At 32.4% G+C, this 18,187-nt stretch overlaps 5 protein-coding genes across 5 annotated transcripts in view; 2 read left to right on the top strand and 3 right to left on the bottom strand.

Annotated features, from left to right (window-relative positions):
- Nucleotides 1-1,062: 1,062 nt before the first annotated feature.
- HELRODRAFT_159892 (hypothetical protein) lies at nucleotides 1,063-3,019 on the bottom strand (the record flags this gene model as incomplete). Its single annotated transcript, XM_009016936.1, has 3 exons — nucleotides 1,063-1,664; nucleotides 1,934-1,992; nucleotides 2,325-3,019. 3 exons carry the CDS (start codon nucleotides 3,017-3,019, stop codon nucleotides 1,063-1,065), a joined length of 1,356 nt encoding a protein of 451 aa, XP_009015184.1.
- A 1,358-nt stretch (nucleotides 3,020-4,377) lies between these two features.
- Nucleotides 4,378-9,397, top strand: HELRODRAFT_188186 (hypothetical protein; the record flags this gene model as incomplete). Its single annotated transcript, XM_009016935.1, has 14 exons — nucleotides 4,378-4,475; nucleotides 4,764-4,845; nucleotides 5,390-5,510; nucleotides 5,719-5,941; nucleotides 6,116-6,260; nucleotides 6,593-6,624; nucleotides 6,900-6,964; nucleotides 7,163-7,206; nucleotides 7,480-7,567; nucleotides 7,765-7,865; nucleotides 8,170-8,275; nucleotides 8,465-8,535; nucleotides 8,685-8,757; nucleotides 8,974-9,397. The coding sequence occupies 14 exons, from the start codon at nucleotides 4,378-4,380 to the stop codon at nucleotides 9,048-9,050; spliced, it is 1,326 nt and encodes a 441-aa protein (XP_009015183.1). The 3' UTR covers nucleotides 9,051-9,397.
- A 247-nt stretch (nucleotides 9,398-9,644) lies between these two features.
- On the top strand, nucleotides 9,645-13,164 carry HELRODRAFT_184893 (hypothetical protein). Its single transcript, XM_009016934.1, is given in 11 exon segments — nucleotides 9,645-9,874; nucleotides 10,194-10,311; nucleotides 10,551-10,773; nucleotides 11,012-11,156; nucleotides 11,378-11,518; nucleotides 11,631-11,718; nucleotides 11,909-12,006; nucleotides 12,153-12,329; nucleotides 12,512-12,584; nucleotides 12,936-13,054; nucleotides 13,066-13,164. 10 exon segments carry the CDS (start codon nucleotides 9,734-9,736, stop codon nucleotides 13,010-13,012), a joined length of 1,281 nt encoding a protein of 426 aa, XP_009015182.1. The 5' UTR covers nucleotides 9,645-9,733; the 3' UTR covers nucleotides 13,013-13,054; nucleotides 13,066-13,164.
- A 297-nt stretch (nucleotides 13,165-13,461) lies between these two features.
- Nucleotides 13,462-14,330, bottom strand: HELRODRAFT_159889 (hypothetical protein; the record flags this gene model as incomplete). The annotated part of the gene is made up of 2 exons (XM_009016933.1): nucleotides 13,462-13,751; nucleotides 13,871-14,330. 2 exons carry the CDS (start codon nucleotides 14,328-14,330, stop codon nucleotides 13,462-13,464), a joined length of 750 nt encoding a protein of 249 aa, XP_009015181.1.
- A 169-nt stretch (nucleotides 14,331-14,499) lies between these two features.
- Nucleotides 14,500-18,187, bottom strand: part of HELRODRAFT_93768 (hypothetical protein) — a 14,906-nt gene continuing 11,218 nt past the window's right edge. The window contains exons 27-35 of the mRNA XM_009016932.1: nucleotides 18,166-18,187; nucleotides 17,759-17,902; nucleotides 17,436-17,595; nucleotides 17,237-17,309; nucleotides 16,554-16,804; nucleotides 15,939-16,059; nucleotides 15,623-15,708; nucleotides 15,261-15,325; nucleotides 14,500-15,125 (exon numbers count right to left, since the gene is read on the bottom strand). The exon at nucleotides 18,166-18,187 is cut by the window's right edge and continues 77 nt beyond it. Of these exons, the coding sequence (XP_009015180.1) occupies nucleotides 14,848-15,125; nucleotides 15,261-15,325; nucleotides 15,623-15,708; nucleotides 15,939-16,059; nucleotides 16,554-16,804; nucleotides 17,237-17,309; nucleotides 17,436-17,595; nucleotides 17,759-17,902; nucleotides 18,166-18,187 (1,200 nt within the window). The 3' untranslated portion in view covers nucleotides 14,500-14,847. The remainder of the gene's footprint in view (nucleotides 15,126-15,260; nucleotides 15,326-15,622; nucleotides 15,709-15,938; nucleotides 16,060-16,553; nucleotides 16,805-17,236; nucleotides 17,310-17,435; nucleotides 17,596-17,758; nucleotides 17,903-18,165) is intronic.

The raw sequence follows: 18,187 nt of genomic DNA, 5'->3' as shown, positions 1-18,187 counted from the left end.
GTATAGTAACTATATTATAGCCATAGATATAGAATATATTCTATAAATACGACTATAGCTCAATGTCTAGTAGCTGGTTAAAACCCATACTATTACATTTAGTTATTGATGTCTATTTATCATTTGAACTTTGTAAAAACTGATAAAAAAATTTGAATTTTGTATTACAATTTAGATATTAATTATAGAATTTTAGACTGAAATAGCTTTATTGCATTCATCCCATTAGAAGCTGTCTCTGAAGCAAAAAAAGCTGCTTTGACTTTATACATTTTTCATGTAAAATATAAAAAGTCATCCATTATAATATAATATTCAAATAGTATAAGATGATAAATTAATACTTATTGCTGATGATTATTCGACGCGAACGGTTTCTGGTGAACGTTGACTTCAAACACATAGCCATAAATAACGTTTTACAGTATAACTTAATTACATGTACATGGACCTATTTACAATTAGGCTAGAAGACGATGGAAACCATACTATGGCATAAACACGACTATGATTTGTCAATGTATAACATTAGCCTTAACAAGTCATAGTCATGTTTAGGCAGGACGACGACGTCTGACTGTTACGCGATGCCTACAGCCTAAGATAAAGTTTTATTTTGCGAGTAGGGTACCTCCCAATATGAAATTGTTATTCAGTGGAAACAAAATAGTATTAATATTGCTAATAGAGAGCAAATTAAGTCCAGATATGATCAATATTGTTTCATTTTTATTCTAGTTACAACAACTTGAGATAATAATTTACTAAACGATAACATACTTTTGGAAATTTGATCAAGAATACTATTATTCTTACGTAGGAAATAAAATGTTAAATCACGGATATATTAATCATCAATGGCGAATCTAGAGGGGTGAGGGAGCCGAAAGGCAGTACTTGTTTTAAAAGTCAGTAAAAATCATATAAATAGCGAAATATACTAACATATAATAATTTAAATTTTATTAATTTGACAGCTGCGGCCAGCTTTATTATTATTACAATCATCAACATAACCTATCATCAATACCATCAGCATCATTCTCATCATCATCGCCATCATCAGTTTTTCTTACAAAACAAGGCCCTCAAAGCCTTCTGAAACTGTTCGTATTTGACCAGATATATGACGGGATTAACACAGCAATTCGAGAACGCCATCAGGACCGAGAGATGATAAAAAAAATTATCAAAGTCGAAGAAAATGATCTTCAGATTGTAAAATAAGAAGTATAATTGATTGAATGTCCAGCATGCTATGAAGCTCATCGTTATAGACAAGGATGTTTTCAATACGTTATCTCTAGCTCTGTAGGCACTCGACGACGATGACTTGCTGTTATTGCAATTGTCGATGATATGTTTATTACTGCTATTATTATCATTATCACTAGTAGTAGTAGTTGTGGTAGTAGTAGTAGTTGTTGTCGTACTTGTAGTAGTTGTCCTTGAAGTAGTAGCATCAGCGTTATCAACTGTACTAGCTTTGGTATTAGTAGTATTTTTACTCAAACTACTTTCATCATTTTGACAGTTATTATTATTATTTATTATTATAGAAGGAATAACTTTAATTTTTTTGTGCAAAGATAAAGCGATTCTTGAATAGAGGTAAACCGAGAGAACCAATGGAAAAAAGTATTCCACAATCAAATTGATGTATCCTGTGTATTTATGTGTATTCGAGTGCGTATGTGTGCGTATGTTTGCGTACGTTGCTTGCTTGCTAGTACGGATGAATAGTTCACATGTGTTAGTATATTTTTATTGAAACAAGTCATTATATCTTAATTAATATTTATATATTTTTCATTGTTTAAAAATGAAAAAAAAACAATGAATGGGTTAAATAAATAAAACGATTACCGAATACGACTCTAGCCGATTCGCTACTCCAGTTAGAAAACATGGTACATCTCCCGTCACTCAGGACCTCGCCTGTCGGTATGAAATAACCGATTGTGAATATCGGTCCTATAAGGAATGATATGCCTGTAAGAAATATTTGATTGGTTTATTGAATGAATAACAGTTGAGCGAGTGTATTAGTGAATTGGTGGTCGACTGACTAAATGAATGACCGATTGACTGATTAATTAATTAATTAATTAATTAATTAATCAAGTGAATAATTAGTGACGTTATATTGTTTATTTATCGACCCATTCATGCATTATTAAACTGACCAATAACAACAATCGTCATTTTTCTTGATTGAGAGAACTTGTTTCTATGAAAGACAGGATGGACAATGGCTATGTACCTTTAATAAATATGATCACCGACTTTAATATCGTCATCAGCATCTTTATCACCATCCTCACCTCTCCACAGTAATAGCCAGAGTAACATAAATAGAAGAGACCAAACTACTCCACAACGGCATTCTGGAACACCAAATCCTGCAAACAAACTCGTCCCAAAATCTACCCCGGACCAGGATCCAACTTCCATCATTTGTAATGAGGGTAGTACCAGTCAAAGAGATAGCCACCAGTGCGTCAATGAAGCTCTGAGCAAAAATGTAGTAACTCATCAACTGTTTGTGCATTGGTTTGTGCATAAAAATGACGACGATGACGAAAAGGTTAGTGAAAAATCCTGAAACTCCGATTATATTGTTTGTGATGAAGATTGGGAAGTTGTATTTTGTGGGCGTTGTTATGGATGATGATGGAGGCAGAGTGTTATTCCCGCTGCCGTTGTAGTGGAGGTTACCATCATCGGCTGTGAAATTTTGAGGAATTTTGTCGAGATATTGGTTAAATTTTGTATTATTTTGTAGAAATCCTTTACCAATTGTAAATTTTATGGTGAAATTATTATTTCCGTCTTGACTGAGATTAATAACACTCGGTAAGACGTTGACAATTTCTTTGTCCGCAAACATTTGTAGGGTAATGTTTTGAACAGGAGTAGTGTTGAAACTGTTGTCGTCGTTAATTATAAGAGCCACAATGCTGATGAACATGGCATTGGTGACGATGAATATAACATCCATAAACTTCCGAATATTCATATTGATGACAAAGACAATTCAATAAACGTTACAGCAGTGCTACTAATCAAACAAAGTAGCAGTAGTGATAGTAGTACTAATCTTATTTGTTGTAATGGTAGTAGTAGTAACCTTAGCTGTAGTAATGAGGCAGTAGTGGTCCCGTTAACGCCGTTGTATGTATGTATATAGTAACTTCAGAATTAAGTATAAAATATAGTAGAAGCAGCACCAACAGTAGTAGTAAAAATAATGTCGTCTAGTAATAGTACTACCAGTTTTAACGCTAACTATAGTAGCGGTATTAAGCGGTAATAAGAGAAGTGGCAGTATTAACAACGTATATATATATATATGTTGTAGAAATTTACTATACCATATATCTACTATACTAGTTGTAGAAATTATTTGAGAAATACGAAAGTACTTAAAATTTACTGATGAAAAATATTTTTTGAAATTTTCAAAAATTATTTTTCAAAAAATACAGCAATATTAAGCAAACATATAGAAAGATATACACAAAGTTTATAATTATACAGAAATAAATATATATTTATAATACATTTTTAATTGAGCTTTTAGCATTAATTAACATTAATTTATTCAATCAAGTATAGTACATTCAGAAATGAATGAAAATAATTTTTACGTTGATACGTGTCTAAATTATGCTGTGTGGTTGGTTCCTTCATTTATTTGCGATGTTGGTTTGCAATCATTTGTGGAAAGGAAATTGACGTGACATGATGCAATTATTTTTCGGTTTAGAAAGTGCATTTAATTATTATGATGGTGCTGATGACGACGATGCTGATGAAAGACAACGCAGGTAACACTCCAGCCGTCCAAACAGCGAAAAATCCCTCGAACACGACACCAAACTCAGTAATGAACAACAAAATCAAACTCAAAATTTTTAAACTCAGGTTGCAAAATCTTGCTGACAAAAAATACAAACACCAACCAACACTCTGAAAAAGAAAAAGCTAAATTTTCATCAAACTTGTGGCGCCGATAGAGTGAATTAAGCTGGTAGTTTGTAACAAACCAGATTTATGTATCCATGTGTATCACTTAATTTCCAAAACAAGTATATGCGCGATTCAAGCTACTATAACGTAACATATTAAAAAAAAGAATAAGGATACATTCAGCCCCAAACATTCTCTTATGGGATTAGTTATATTCTACATACTATATGATTATGAATTATTTTTTATGGATTATGGATTAGTAAAGGTGGTTATAAATGAGATTTTTGAGATTTATAACAGCGGCGAAATTCCTGAAGATCTATTCAAGTCAATATTTATTGCATTGCCTAAAAAACAATGTGGCAGTTAAAGTGTTTTGATCACATCGCGTAGAAGGAAAGAATGGAAAATCTAACAGCCACTGGAAAGATTGCAGGGAAAAGAGATCGTGAAGTCCTTGTGTCACCTGCTGAATATCACCACATATCAACTACTACAAAGTGTTAAAGATCGGGTTTTGTGGAGGTCGATGGTCGTCAATGTCCTGAAAGGATAAGGCACGAGTAAGAAGAAAAGTTGTTAATTTTTTGAAAATAAGTTTTTTATGCTTTTTCTGTTTTTAAAAGTGAACTGTTTCAAGATAATAATTTGTAAGAGGGATTGTTCTTTCTCGTTTAATTTGTTCGTGAATAAATAGTGAATTAAATGAGCAAACGACAATAAATTAATACAAATTTATAACAAACAAAAAGAACAAATATATTAACAAATAAAAAAATGGCACACAGGCATTTTGTCAATAAGTTTTCAGATTATTGTGATGATGGCTCTGCTTCATCCACCTCACAGTTACTTGATTCATCTGAACATGTCAGTCAGCGAAGTTGATTTTATTTTTCATTTAATATTATTTATTTATAAACTTTAAAGTAATTTTATATTTATTTTCATTCGATGTTTTAAAAAAGAAATTTATTCATTTATTTTATTGTTTTCACTGGTGTTTTTTCTCTGAAACTCTCTAACATCTTTCTCCTTCTCCAACTTTTTCTCCATCACTTACTAAGTTCAGAGTGGATCTCAAGAACCATCTGTTTGCAAAATTCATGCGCTTTATAAATTGAGTGATTGATTGATTTTAGTGTCATTTCAATTTTTGATTTATTTTATATATTTATAATTTTACATGGTATCATTAATTTGAATCTTGTCATCTTGTGTCTCTGTGTTTTCCATTTTTGTAAAATGTTCATTTTGTATATGCATGCATACATGTCATTTAAACCAATTACTGAAGCCAAAATAGACATTAAATTAGATTTTGTTTTCTCGTTTATAGATAAGAAATATAATTTAATATAATTTATTTAGTTAATATTAAAATATTAAACTAAATATAATGTTCAAATTAAAGTCAATATTGAGACAGCAAATAAAAGATTCTTTAAAGAAAAAGGCCAATGAATTGCTATCTGATCTTGAGAACAACTACAAGCCCCAGTGGAATGATTTCTCTGTATATACAGGATCTGCTGGTAATACCAGTCTTAAATGTGTCTTTATATATATATATATATATATATATATATATATATATATACATATATTCATACATTATATACTTACATATATATTTATATTATGTACATATATATATATATATATATATATATATATATACATGCGTTATATATGTATAAAAAATGTATATATATATATATATATCAAATGCACCATTTAAAGGTCTAGCATTACTGTACTTCGAGGCCTATGAAAAACTAACGAACGATGAAAAACGAAAACAAGACTATCTTGAAACTTCTACGCGTTATTTAAACAAATCCCTGGAGCACATGCACGGATCAGAAGTTACATTCCTTTGTGGGAATGCCGGACCCATGGCGGTTGGGACTGTCGTGTTCCATCACGCCGGGATTAACATTAAGAGTGAACAGTGCTTGGATGGGTAAGGTCCAACATTTTTGTCTATTTTTTTAATTTATGGAAAAACAGCTAAAACATTGCTAATAACATGAAAAATGAAAAAATGAACAAAATAATAACATCTGTAAAACAGCAAAAACATTGCTAATAACTTGTAAAATTAAAAAAAACAACAACAACAAAAAAACAACAACAGCCTCCTATCTCTATGCCAGAAAGCACTAAACGAACCAAATCTCCCCAACGAATTGTTGTACGGTAGGGCTGGTTATTTGTATTCACTCATGTTTGTTGAGGGTTACCTTGGATTCGGAAGTATTGATACAAATTTACTAGCTAAGGTTTATGATTCTTACTTCAATTTTTTTTTGTATCTAGTATTTCTCATTGTAACTCACCATAATTTCAGAGTTTTTAGTAATTTCGAAGATTTTACAACTCTACTCTGGTTTTGTAAATAGTAGATCTTGTAAATATTGTATTGTAAAATACTGTATATTGTATTTCTTCCAATATGTGACTTGACTTGTTCATCACAAAATTTTAAAATTTTTAATTTCTCAAAATTAATTCTATTTTTATGTTTTTTTTTTTGATTTAAATGTAATTTATATATTTATACCATTTAAAAATGTATTTTATAAGTAGTATCAAATTAATCTTTCTCATATAGCTAGGTGAAGTTATACTCACAAATGGGAAAATGTAAGTATTTTATCATCACTATTATCATCGTCATCATCTTCTCCATTGCATCGCATCGTTATCATCTTCACTCAATCCTTTATTCTTTCTCTCAGTCATTTATGTGTTTATTCACTCATTCATTCATTCATTCATTCATTCATTCATTCATTCACTCATTTATTCATTCATTCATTCACTCATTTATTTATTCATTCATTCATTCATTTATTCATTCATTTTTTCATTCATTCATTCATTCACTCATTCATTCATTCACACATTCACTCACTCAGGTTTGCAAAATCTCACCAATTCCCATGTCCGCTAATGTATGAATGGTACAACACTCTATATCTGGGTTTGTTTTTTTATCCCATCTCTCTGTCTTTATTCATTCTTTCACCAAATTATCCATCTCTTTATCTATCTTTCCATCTTTTTTATCCATCTATCCATCTTTCTATCTATCAATAAGTAATTAAAATTGTACTTATTATTTATGACTTATTCATTATTGATAATTGTTAATTGTAATTATTAATTATAATTTATTCAGGGACAGCACATGGCATAACAGGCATTTTGTACATGCTCCTTAAGGTTCCGTCACTTTTTGTCATTTTGTCACTCAACTACTCCATTAACTATTTGAATAATTTTTTAATTAGTTGATAGATTGGCTATAGATAATTCTTTGATTGATTGATTGATCAATTGATTGATTAATAGATACATTGATTGATTGTCTGTCTGTCTGATTGACTGACTGACTAACTGGCTAGACGACCAACTGACTGACTGACTCACTCACTCACTCACTGGCCAAAGTACTGACCAGTTGACTGACCGTCTACTTTTTCAACCAACAAACAGTTGAAAGATAGAAATTTGATATCTCTACATTGGCACAGTGATATAAAGGAGACCATTGATTACCTCATGACTCTCAAGTATCCATCTGGTAATCATTATCATCATCACTATCATCATCATCGCTATTTCTGGTATCATCATCATCATCAGCCCTGCATTTATCATCACTGTCGCTACTATAACTATTACTGTGATATCCATTATCATCAACATCATCACCATCATCGTCATCATCAACATCATCATCAACATCATCAACATCACCATCATCATCATCATAATCAGGGAATTATCCAGCCGCCATAGAAGACAACAGTGTTGATGAGTTGGTGCATTGGTGTCACGGCGCACCTGGATGGCTCTACATGTTTCTAGCTGCTCATAAAGTTTGTTCATTTCTTCATTCTTTCATTCATTCACCCGTTGATTCGTTCGCTTCTGCATTCATTCACCCAATTACTAATTATTTAATTAATTAATTCATTCGTTCGTTCGTTTATTCATTCATTCATTTTTGAATTTCTGTAGCTTGTTAAGGTTTTCAGCCTTTCATTTACTTAATTCTTCCATTTGTTCATTTATTCATTCATTCATTCATTCAATTGTTCATTCATTTTCTCATCTACCAATTCACACATCCATTCAGTCGCTCATTCATTTCATCACCTACTCATTCACCTAATCATTCAGTCGTTCGGCAGTCCCAGGTACTTACAGGCGGCAGAGGAGTGTGGGGACGTGGTCTGGCAGAGAGGTCTGCTCAAGAAGGGCTACGGTATCTGCCATGGCGTCGCTGGTGGGTTGTTTTTATTGTTGTTATTATTATTTATTGTTATTTTTATTGTTTTTGCCGTTATTATTGTTGTCGTATTTATTATTGTTATTATTATAATTGTTAGTATTATTATTGTTATTGTTTTTAATGTCATTATTATTGTTATTACTGTTATTATTGTTATCATTAAGTTTTTTACTTTCATACTAGGTAACGCATTTTGTTTCTTGGCATTGTACAATGCTACTAATAAAGAGAAACATCTCCATAGAGCACTAAAAGTTTGTATATTTTATTGTATCGTTTGGTATTGTTTTGTATTGCACTGTATTGTATCGCAGTGCATTGTAGCGTGTCGTATGGTGTTATATTATTCTGTATTGTTTGGTATTGTATTTCTTGCCAAATAAATCAGTAATTATTTTTATAGTTTGCAGAGTTCATCTTTGAATATGGCAAGCATGGCTGTAGAATTGCCGACACTCCTTATTCACTGTTTGAAGGTTAGTGATGTTTTGTTTTGTTGTTTTTGCCAAACTTGTTGCTTAATATTCGTATTGTTAGTGTTGATGATGAACGAAGTTAGTTACACTATTTGATGAGTGAGAAGAGATGATGGGGTGATTAGAGGTAATTGTGACTTTAACAAAGTCTTAGTGATTTAACATAATTTGCTTCAATATATTCTCAATTAAATTCACTTTTTATATTTTCCAAAGGAATGGCAGGTACTATATACTTCCTAATGAACGTCATGCATCCCAAATATGCCAAGTTCCCTGCGTTTGAAATATAATTGAGTTTTAGTTTAAACAGTTTTTCATTTGTTGTATATTTACCAACCTTTTGTTGTTTGCAGATTATTTCTTCTTTGTAAATAAATCTGACCGTGAATTATTTATATTTTCTTCAACTTATTGCTTAATTTTTTACAATTTGAATGAAATTCATGGACAAGAAACAAAAAAAGCAAAAGGTTTCGCCACATATGTCGTAATGTAGCACATATTTCTTAATTGAAATTGTTGGATATATATGATATTAAATATAAATAACGTGTAAAAAAACATTTGTTTCATTGTTCATGTTTGTTCTATTGATATTTTCTTATGATTTTTGCCACTAAAGTGAATGAGTAATAATCTGAATAAGACGGATTTGCTGGCGTCTGCGTCATTTTATAATTAACTCGATGGTAAACATTCTTGAAGCATTAGTGCCTAAATTTACATCATTATTTGTTTTGTGATAGTTTTTTCAAGCTTATTCGAAATAAAATTTCGTGGTAGAGCAGCAAATAATTAAAAAAAAAAAATGGGATGTTAGTCAGTCCAATTATTTATTTCGTCATTAAGTTTCGTTTTCGAAAATAAATAGCGAAACCGGCTTCAATATTTAAATTTTAGAATTTCTCAACGCCGATCTTGTTTCTTTCACAATTTTGTTTTTTGACGTTTTTTTTTGTTTTAGAAGTCTTCAATGGCCAGTTCTTCGAAATATTCGAGAGAATTTATAAATTCTTTTCCGGATTACCAAGAGTCTCCCTCTGCCCATGCTGCCGGCACCGCGAGGCTCTTGAGGACTTCTGGCTCTGCGTCTGCCGAATCATATACTGACGGGGTGAGTACTTGTCTTTCTTAGAATTTTTAGAATAGATTAACTTAAGTTACTTTATTAGTTGTTATATTATAATTATATTATACAGTAAAAATTTTGGTCTAGAGGTAATTTGTAATTTTAATTTAAAAATAATTTTGCTGCTTATTCTTAATTTTATTTAGTAATAATTAATTTTATTTGTAATTTATTTCTGCCTTTATTTTACGTTTACCTATCCAATCCATTGAATAGTTTTTAATTAATTTATTTTATTTAGTTAGTGATGGATTTAATTAATTTAAACTTTAATTCATCCATATTTTGTGTACATTTTTTTAAGAAATTGGATGAATCTTTGGAAGCTCGCATACGCAAACAGATCCAAAATTTGCTGGCTGTGTTGGAAGTCGAGTACCATATTGACTGGAATGATCCTTCTATTTATACTGGATCTTCTGGTATTTTCATTTATTTTTGGTATTTTATATAATTTTTTTGAAAGTTAAGAATTAAACTTGATAATCATGTTAAACAATGCCAAAAACACTGTAGTTATAAGTAATGTACTGCAAAGAACTGATTTTACTTTAATCTTTCTAGATTTACATATAAATGTCATTTCAATTTGACATCCTAATTTTTAATTTTTTAATTACTTTTTATTAAAAATGAATAATGCACTATAATTCACATTCAGGAGTAGCTTACTTATATTACCACCTGTACAAGAATTACGATGTTGATCAGAAGACCAAGCAGGCTTTTCTTACAAAATCTGTGGAAATAATGAAGAAGACAATGAAGCACATAAAGAATCGTGCACCATCATTCATTGCAGGGGATGCTGGTCCTTACTGTGTCGGTGCCATCATCTTCAAAGCTGATAAGAAGCAGGATGAGTCTGAAAAGTGTTTGAAAAAGTTAGTCACTGGCTGTTGGGTCATCATATTTTAGTCTTGCAGTTGGTGTCTAAGATTTTTGTAAAAGTAATTAATTGGTATTTGGTCTTTAGATGAGTTTTCATTTGTGTCTCAGAAATAATAGATGAATGTTTAAATTGCTGAAATATTTTTATCAGCTCTCATTTGATGTATTTTCAGCATGTAATCATTCATAAAAATCCTATTTGATTACTAATACAATGAATTGATTGAATAGGTTTATGGATTTGTTTGAGAAGATAGATGAAGATTATGATGAGCCTGATGAAATTCTGTATGGAAAGAGTGGAGTCCTCTATGCTCTCCTCTTCCTAAGGAAACATTTTGGACATGAGCGCATCTTAGATTCCATGATTATGAAGGTCCTTTGTTTTATTCTATAATATTTTTTCATTTGAATACTTTCTTAACTAACTGAATACAAAATATTACCTAAATAATTTTTGTATGCACTAAATTAAAAGTTTTTATAACTAATTTCACATTCTAAATTTTATCTATTTGCCTGCATTTTTTCTATAAAACATGAAGATCGTTTAAAACTTATACAATTCATGAATAAACTCTGCCAAAATATTTCCAGCTGACTAAACTAATCTTAAGAAGTGGACAGTCTAGGGGCCAAGCAGATGGAGGGGAGCCACCCCTGATGTATCAGTGGCATAATAAGAGGTATCTCGGAGCTGCTCATGGCATATCTGGCATCATATACATGCTCTTGTGTGTTAGTACTTTTGGAATTTGGACTCTCTCTCTCTCTCTCTCTCCCTTCCTCTCTTTTTCAAATCTATTTTAAATATTTAACAAACAAAAAAAACAAACAACCAACCAATCAGGTAAAAGATGATCCGTATATAGTGAAGCACATGAATGACCTCATCAAGCCAACCATTGACTACTTGATAACATTGAAATACCCTACGGGTTGATTTAACTTATTTCTGGTTGAATTGTATTATTCTATAGATTTTTAATAAAAAATATTACTGCAGTTGAGCTGAATTGCGACAGTATTGAACTCACCTAGGCCTCTCATTCAACCTCATTCTCAAACTTATCACGAATATTTAGCCCCGTTACATTAAATATTTTTTTAAAAAAACTTTGTTTACAGGCAACTTTCCATCATCCCTCGAGTCATCAGAGGACAAATTGGTCCAGTGGTGCCATGGAGCACCTGGTTGGATATACATGCTACTTTCTGCCCATCAGGTCAGTCCTATTTAAAATTTAATAATCAAAATGTACAGCACAAACTATCCTTGGTTCACATTTCTAACAACTGTCACATCTAACAACAAATGACTTTGTGCTGTGTTTTTCGGAAAATGTAGTATCCTGAAATCATTATTTGATAGATATTTGATGAACCAGTATACCTGAGGACAGCAAAAGAGTGTGGGAAAACAACCTGGGAGAGGGGGCTGCTAAAGAAAGGTTATGGCTTGTGCCATGGTACTGCTGGCAATGCCTACTGCTTCCTTGCTCTCTACAACGCCACAGAAAACCCCAAGTACCTCTACAGAGCCATCAAGGTAAGCAGAATTTGTTTTTTAATTTGTTACAGTTGCAGTTTGTTTGTTTCTGATAACGTAGCTAATTAATTGTTATATCTATTTGAATGTGTCAGCGTTTTACTGACATAAATAATTTGTCTATTTTTATTGCTGCTTAACTCATTGTTAATGTAATAATTGAAAATATGAACTGGAAATAGTTTGGAGAATGGTGCTTGGATTATGGAAAGCATGGAGCCAGGACACCTGACAGACCATTCTCACTCTATGAAGGTTAGTTCAATTCTACTCATAAATTATCAAATTCTACTCATAAATTTTCAACAAACAAATCGACCAATCAGCTCTAATAAACTTTTTAATCAAGTTTACATAAATTCACAAATAAAACTAAAATATTTGCTAAAATTTCTTGTTCAGTTGGGTAAAAAATTATAAATGTCTACATTTGTGATCCTTGCCAGTTTGTACTGACTTACGTGGAATAAATTAATTTAATGGATATTTTATTATGTAATCTATGATGTGATAGACAGATGTCCAAACAGACAAAGAGACAGACATATACATAGATAAATAAAGGAATAATAAAATAATTTTAAAAATTCAATTAAAATTTAACAGGGATGGCCGGAACCATATATTTCTTAGCTGATCTCTTGAAACCAAAAGAAGCCAAATTTCCTGGCTTCCAAGTCTGAACACTAAAGTCTTGAATTTTACCTTTTTATTCATTCATACTTTTTATTTTTATTCATTTTATTTTTGAAAATTTGTGCAATATATCAAACCTTTATTTTCATATTTTTGTAAATTTTCTTACTGAGTTTAATTTTTATCTTTTTGTTTACTTAAAAAAGAATAAAAAAGAATGTTGAAATTTATTTTGGCATTTTTAAGTTATTTATTCTAAATACAAAAGGTAGATATGCAAATTGCAAACAAACACACCAGTAACACTAATAAAACATCAACAGTTAGTCATGAACTGTCAAAATGATATCCACAAATACCTGGTATAAGACTCACTTATCTTCTTGGTACTGTTCAATTAATACCAGGACAAAATGTAGAAACAGAAATTTTGTATGTTAAATACAAAACATAAAATTGCAGTCAGAAAGAAATGAAATTGAAAAGTTAGCCTGTCTTACAATCCACCATTACAAATTCTCACCATGGCCTTCACTCTGTTCCTGTCACAAACCTTCCTTGCATATTCACTGGTATGGTGGCTGTTGTACGAGGATGACGTCATAGATACAGATTGGTTTGTGTAGGTCATAGATGAGATTTTGAGATTGGTGGCTGAAGCATGGAATTCCTTGGCATCTGTCTCATCGAGTATTCGTTGAAGATTTGTTTCTGATACACCCCCACCTGGCACGACGATGATCTCATTTCCAAAATGTTGCACCATCTCTTTGATAACTGGAGATCCTTCAACAAAATGTTACCCATCAAACATTTTTTATTAAAACATAGTAAAATCATTTGTAAATATAATTATAAGCATAACTATGTGAAAATATGATGCAAGAGCAAACAACAAATTATACCTTCAAGAGCAGTATATTCACCACCGGATGTCAAGACCCTGTCAAACCCCAATGATATGAGAATTTTCAAATTGCTGACAGGATTTGAACTTACGTCAATTGCTCGATGGAATGTCAGTGGGTGGGGCTTGCAAACATCAATCAGTTCCTGGCAGCATTCAACATCGATGCTTCCGTCAGGTCTCAAACATCCAAACACAAAACCATCAGCTCCATTATCTTTCAGAAGTTTCGCGTCGATCAGCATGCAATCCAGTTCGTATCGGGAATAATTGAAATCGCCCTCCCTGGCCCGGACCATCACAAAAACTGGGATCTTGATCAACTTTTTGACAGTTAGCAAGAGCCCCAGAGATGGGGTGAGACCCCCAGATATGAGCGAACTGCAGAGTTCAACCCTCTTCGCGCCCCCACACTCTGCCTCAACAGCTGAGTCTATGCAGTCAACGCACACTTCCATGCTATATTATCGCCACGCTACCACTGTTTGTAAACAAATTAAAACCCAAAGAACTACGAAATCATAGATGCTACACCGATTATTCAACATTATAACTTGAAAAATTGTTCATGACCCCGATCAAACCTATCATATAAATAAAAATATTTACATTTAAAATACTTTTAGTAAAATAATCTAGCATGTTTTTTAAGGAAAAACTATGAAGCACAGAAATATACAACATAACATTAAAAAAAGCTTTATATGAAGATCAAATAAACTATGATTGATTGATTGATAATATAAATTTAAAGTACATAAAATGATAATTTCAATGGTATTAAGAGCATTAAAGTCACCCATAACAGATATAGGTGACTAAAAATGAAACAAACTTATTAAGCAATAGTTAAATCAATGGCCAATCAAATTTCTCTTTCACAGTCAGTTCAAATTAATAAAAATTCAAAACTAGATCATTATAACGTAAAGACGTCATATTAAGAAAATGTTGACTAAACATTTTTAATTTCTATTAATGATGATGTTGCTGTTGCTGCTGTTGTTGTTGTTGGAGTTGTTGTTGCAAATGTTGATGATGTAATTGCTGTAGTGATTGTTGTTGTTGATGTTGTTGGAAATGTTGTTGTTGTTGCTGCAAAACTATTTGTTGCTGCTGAAGTTGTTGCTGCTGCTGTTGCTGCTGCTGTTGCTGCTGAAGTTGTTGTTGCTGTTGTTGCTGCTGCTGTGAAGATTCCTCCTTGCTGTAGTATGATATGAACTTCAATCTAAGTTGAAGTGCTGGTCTTAGACCTGTTTATGCGTGAGACAGTCAACTTATTATTAAAGACTATCACCAAATAAAAGTTATTATACGGTATTGTAAATGTTTCATTTTGTTCCAAGATGTTCATAATTTTTAAAAAATCTTATTGAATTGAAACGAACCTTTGATAATCCTCTCGACTTCGGACTTTACACCATCTCCAACGAACATGTATTTTATGTGGTACCTAGTTACGGTTAACAACGATACACAAATTACCAAGCTACGAATAAACGCTCAAGCAAAGTTTAAATAATAAATACATCAAATTAAAATCGTAAATCAAAATAATCTTATATAAAAAAAATCAATCAAAACATTCAATTGTACTACAAAATATCCACAAACTAAAAATTCTCAGACCAAAAAAACCCAAAACTAAAAATATATAGACAGATACAACCACGAGCTATAACTATTCAAACTAAAAAAAAATCCAAGCTAAAAATTGCCAGTCAAAAATCCCTGGGCTAAAATTACAAACAGGAAATCAGAGATTTCATCTGCATGGTGCACATGTTCGGCAGATTTGTCCAATCTATCCAGCAATTCGTACAATTCGACTGTTAGCTGTTGTTAATATCATTTGTTATCTTTATTGTTATCATTTGTCATCATCATAATTTTAATCATCAATGTCATGAGCATCAATATATCATCACTATCATTCGAATCATCTTCATCATTATGAACATCATCATCCTCATTATGAATATCATCATCCTCATCATCGATATCGCCAGCATCAGTAATCTTCAACCACCCCAATTAACATCACCACCACCACGATCACCACGTACCTCCAGCATGCATCTGCTCCTCTCAGAATGGAACCTCTGTAGGAATGGACCGACCAGGTGGCATGTAAAGAGGTATTGCGCCTCTGTCGACATCAACGGTTTCAACCTCTCTCTCATGAAACTTTTGAGATATATATATTTTGTTCGTTTATCTACTCGTTTATTTGTTCATTCAGTCCATCAAACACTCATTCATTCATTCGTTTGTTTATTTATTCAGTCCATCATACACTCATTCGTTAGTTTATTCGTTCATTCAGTCTCATTAATTTAATAATTATTCTTGCAGACAACGCTGCTTCAATTTCTCTCTCTCTCTCTCTCTCTCTCTCTCTCTCTCTCACTCACTCTCTCTCTCTCTCAATAAAAAATTTTTTATTTTATTAGCTTAGTCAATAATTCTTCTATTTATTTACTCTTTCATTTATTCACTCATTCAACCATTTATTTATTCAGTCCATTACTCTTTCATTCACATACCACGCAGACACCCAGGCACACACGCACAGACACACACACACACACACACACACACACACACACACACACACACACACACACACACATGCACACACACACAGAGGTAGAAAAATAAAAACAAATGAAAGAACATACACGATCAACTTGTACAATTGAGTGATGCTGGCGTGTTGAAAGACGGCGTGACACATCGCCAAAACGTAAGATACTCTCGTCTCGCCTGCCACCTGGTGAGTGGGGACGAAATTGAACATCTGGAGAAGCCTGTTGTTCTTCAGTTGCGTATTGTTGCCGACGCCACAATCGCCACTGCTGCTGCTGTAGTTGCGAAGTTCGACGTTCATGACGTCAACGATGACGTCGAACAGGACACTCCAGTAACTTTCCTGTGCGGGTGTGTGCGTGTGTATGGTTGCGAGATAGCGGTGATTAACTTTCATTATTTAACTTTGTAAATCGATCAACCACCACGAAATAATAGCAATTAAATATGGAAAAGACATTCACAATAGAATATTCACTGCTGATCTATTGACTAATTGTAATTTATTAATGGAAAGTAAGAAAGATGAAAAGAAAAAGAATGAAAAATACGAAAAACATAAAAAAAGGAAAGAGAGAGTGAGAGAAAAAATGAGAGAAAGACAAAGTAAAAGAGATAAGCAAACAGACAGACCAGAAGTCAGTAGTACACAGGAAGCAAGAAGAGAGGGTGCAGAATGAGAGAGAAGAAAACAAAGAGAGAAAGAAACGAAGAAAGAGAAAGAATGACTATATAAATGAAGAAAGAAAACTACAAAATGTCATTAGCAGCTTACAGGTAGGGTGGTGACGATGAGACCAATGGCATTGAAATAGGACATGATCTCGGAACGCGGGATCTTTATGTAGCTGCCAATTTAGTTAAATATACATCTTGAAATAATTAAAAATCAAATTTAAAATTATTAAAAACAGACAAAAGTGAAGAAATTTTTTATTTAAAAAACAAAAAAAAAAAATAAATAAATTACTGACCTCTTTAAAATAACATTATATATGCACATCCCTACTTCAGTCCCCGGAAGTGGCAGGCTCAATAATTCGACGGCTGTACTTGCCAAACAGTGCATGGACGGATTAGAGAATTCATTGAACCGCCAATCAACGTTGATGTACGGTGTATTACCCTTTATGGCTGCAATTTCATTGGTTGGTGGGTTGTTACAAGTGACGCGATTGGTTGATCGATTGCAACGAATGACGTGATTGGTTATTTATTAGCTGCAAAGTTATGAGAGAAACGGCCGAAAATAAAAAAAAAACACAGAGAAATTGTTAATTAAAACACCAACACAAACTTTCAACGAGTTGTTTGACGATCTTGAGGAAATAGTTGCTATCCGGGTTCCACACATACGACTCAGTTGCTGATACCTGAAGAAGGTATTCCAGGTATTCATCTGATAACACCCAATTTCGTGGTTTAACGTCTTTCAGGGCCTCTGTCAATGATTATGACGACGACGACAATGATGAATGTGGTGGTGATGATGAGGACGATGAAAATGATGAATGTGATGATTATTGACGATGATCAATAAAACGGTAACCAAGATGTAATGGCTAATGCTAAGTGAAACTGTTGACTCATAATTATCCATAAAATGACAAAAAACCGAATCAAGAACAAACAGATGAACGAACATACAACAAACAAACAAACGAAGGAACGAACACACGCACAAACAAAAATAAACGCGCGAACCAGCTACGGACTCAACAAGCTT

Source organism: Helobdella robusta (genome assembly GCF_000326865.2).
Source record: "Helobdella robusta unplaced genomic scaffold HELROscaffold_2, whole genome shotgun sequence".
Classification (NCBI taxonomy): domain Eukaryota; kingdom Metazoa; phylum Annelida; class Clitellata; order Rhynchobdellida; family Glossiphoniidae; genus Helobdella; species Helobdella robusta.
This window is presented reverse-complemented; position numbering and strand designations above follow the sequence as displayed.

Coding starts and splice junctions, on each gene's coding strand:
- HELRODRAFT_184893 (XM_009016934.1), top strand. CDS start 9,734: ATGGCCAGTTCTTCGAAATATTCGAGAGAATTTATAAATTCTTTTCCG. Junction 10,774..11,011: donor TCTGAAAAGTGTTTGAAAAA/GTTAGTCACTGG, acceptor TTGATTGAATAG/GTTTATGGATTTGTTTGAGA. Junction 12,330..12,511: donor ACCTCTACAGAGCCATCAAG/GTAAGCAGAATT, acceptor AACTGGAAATAG/TTTGGAGAATGGTGCTTGGA.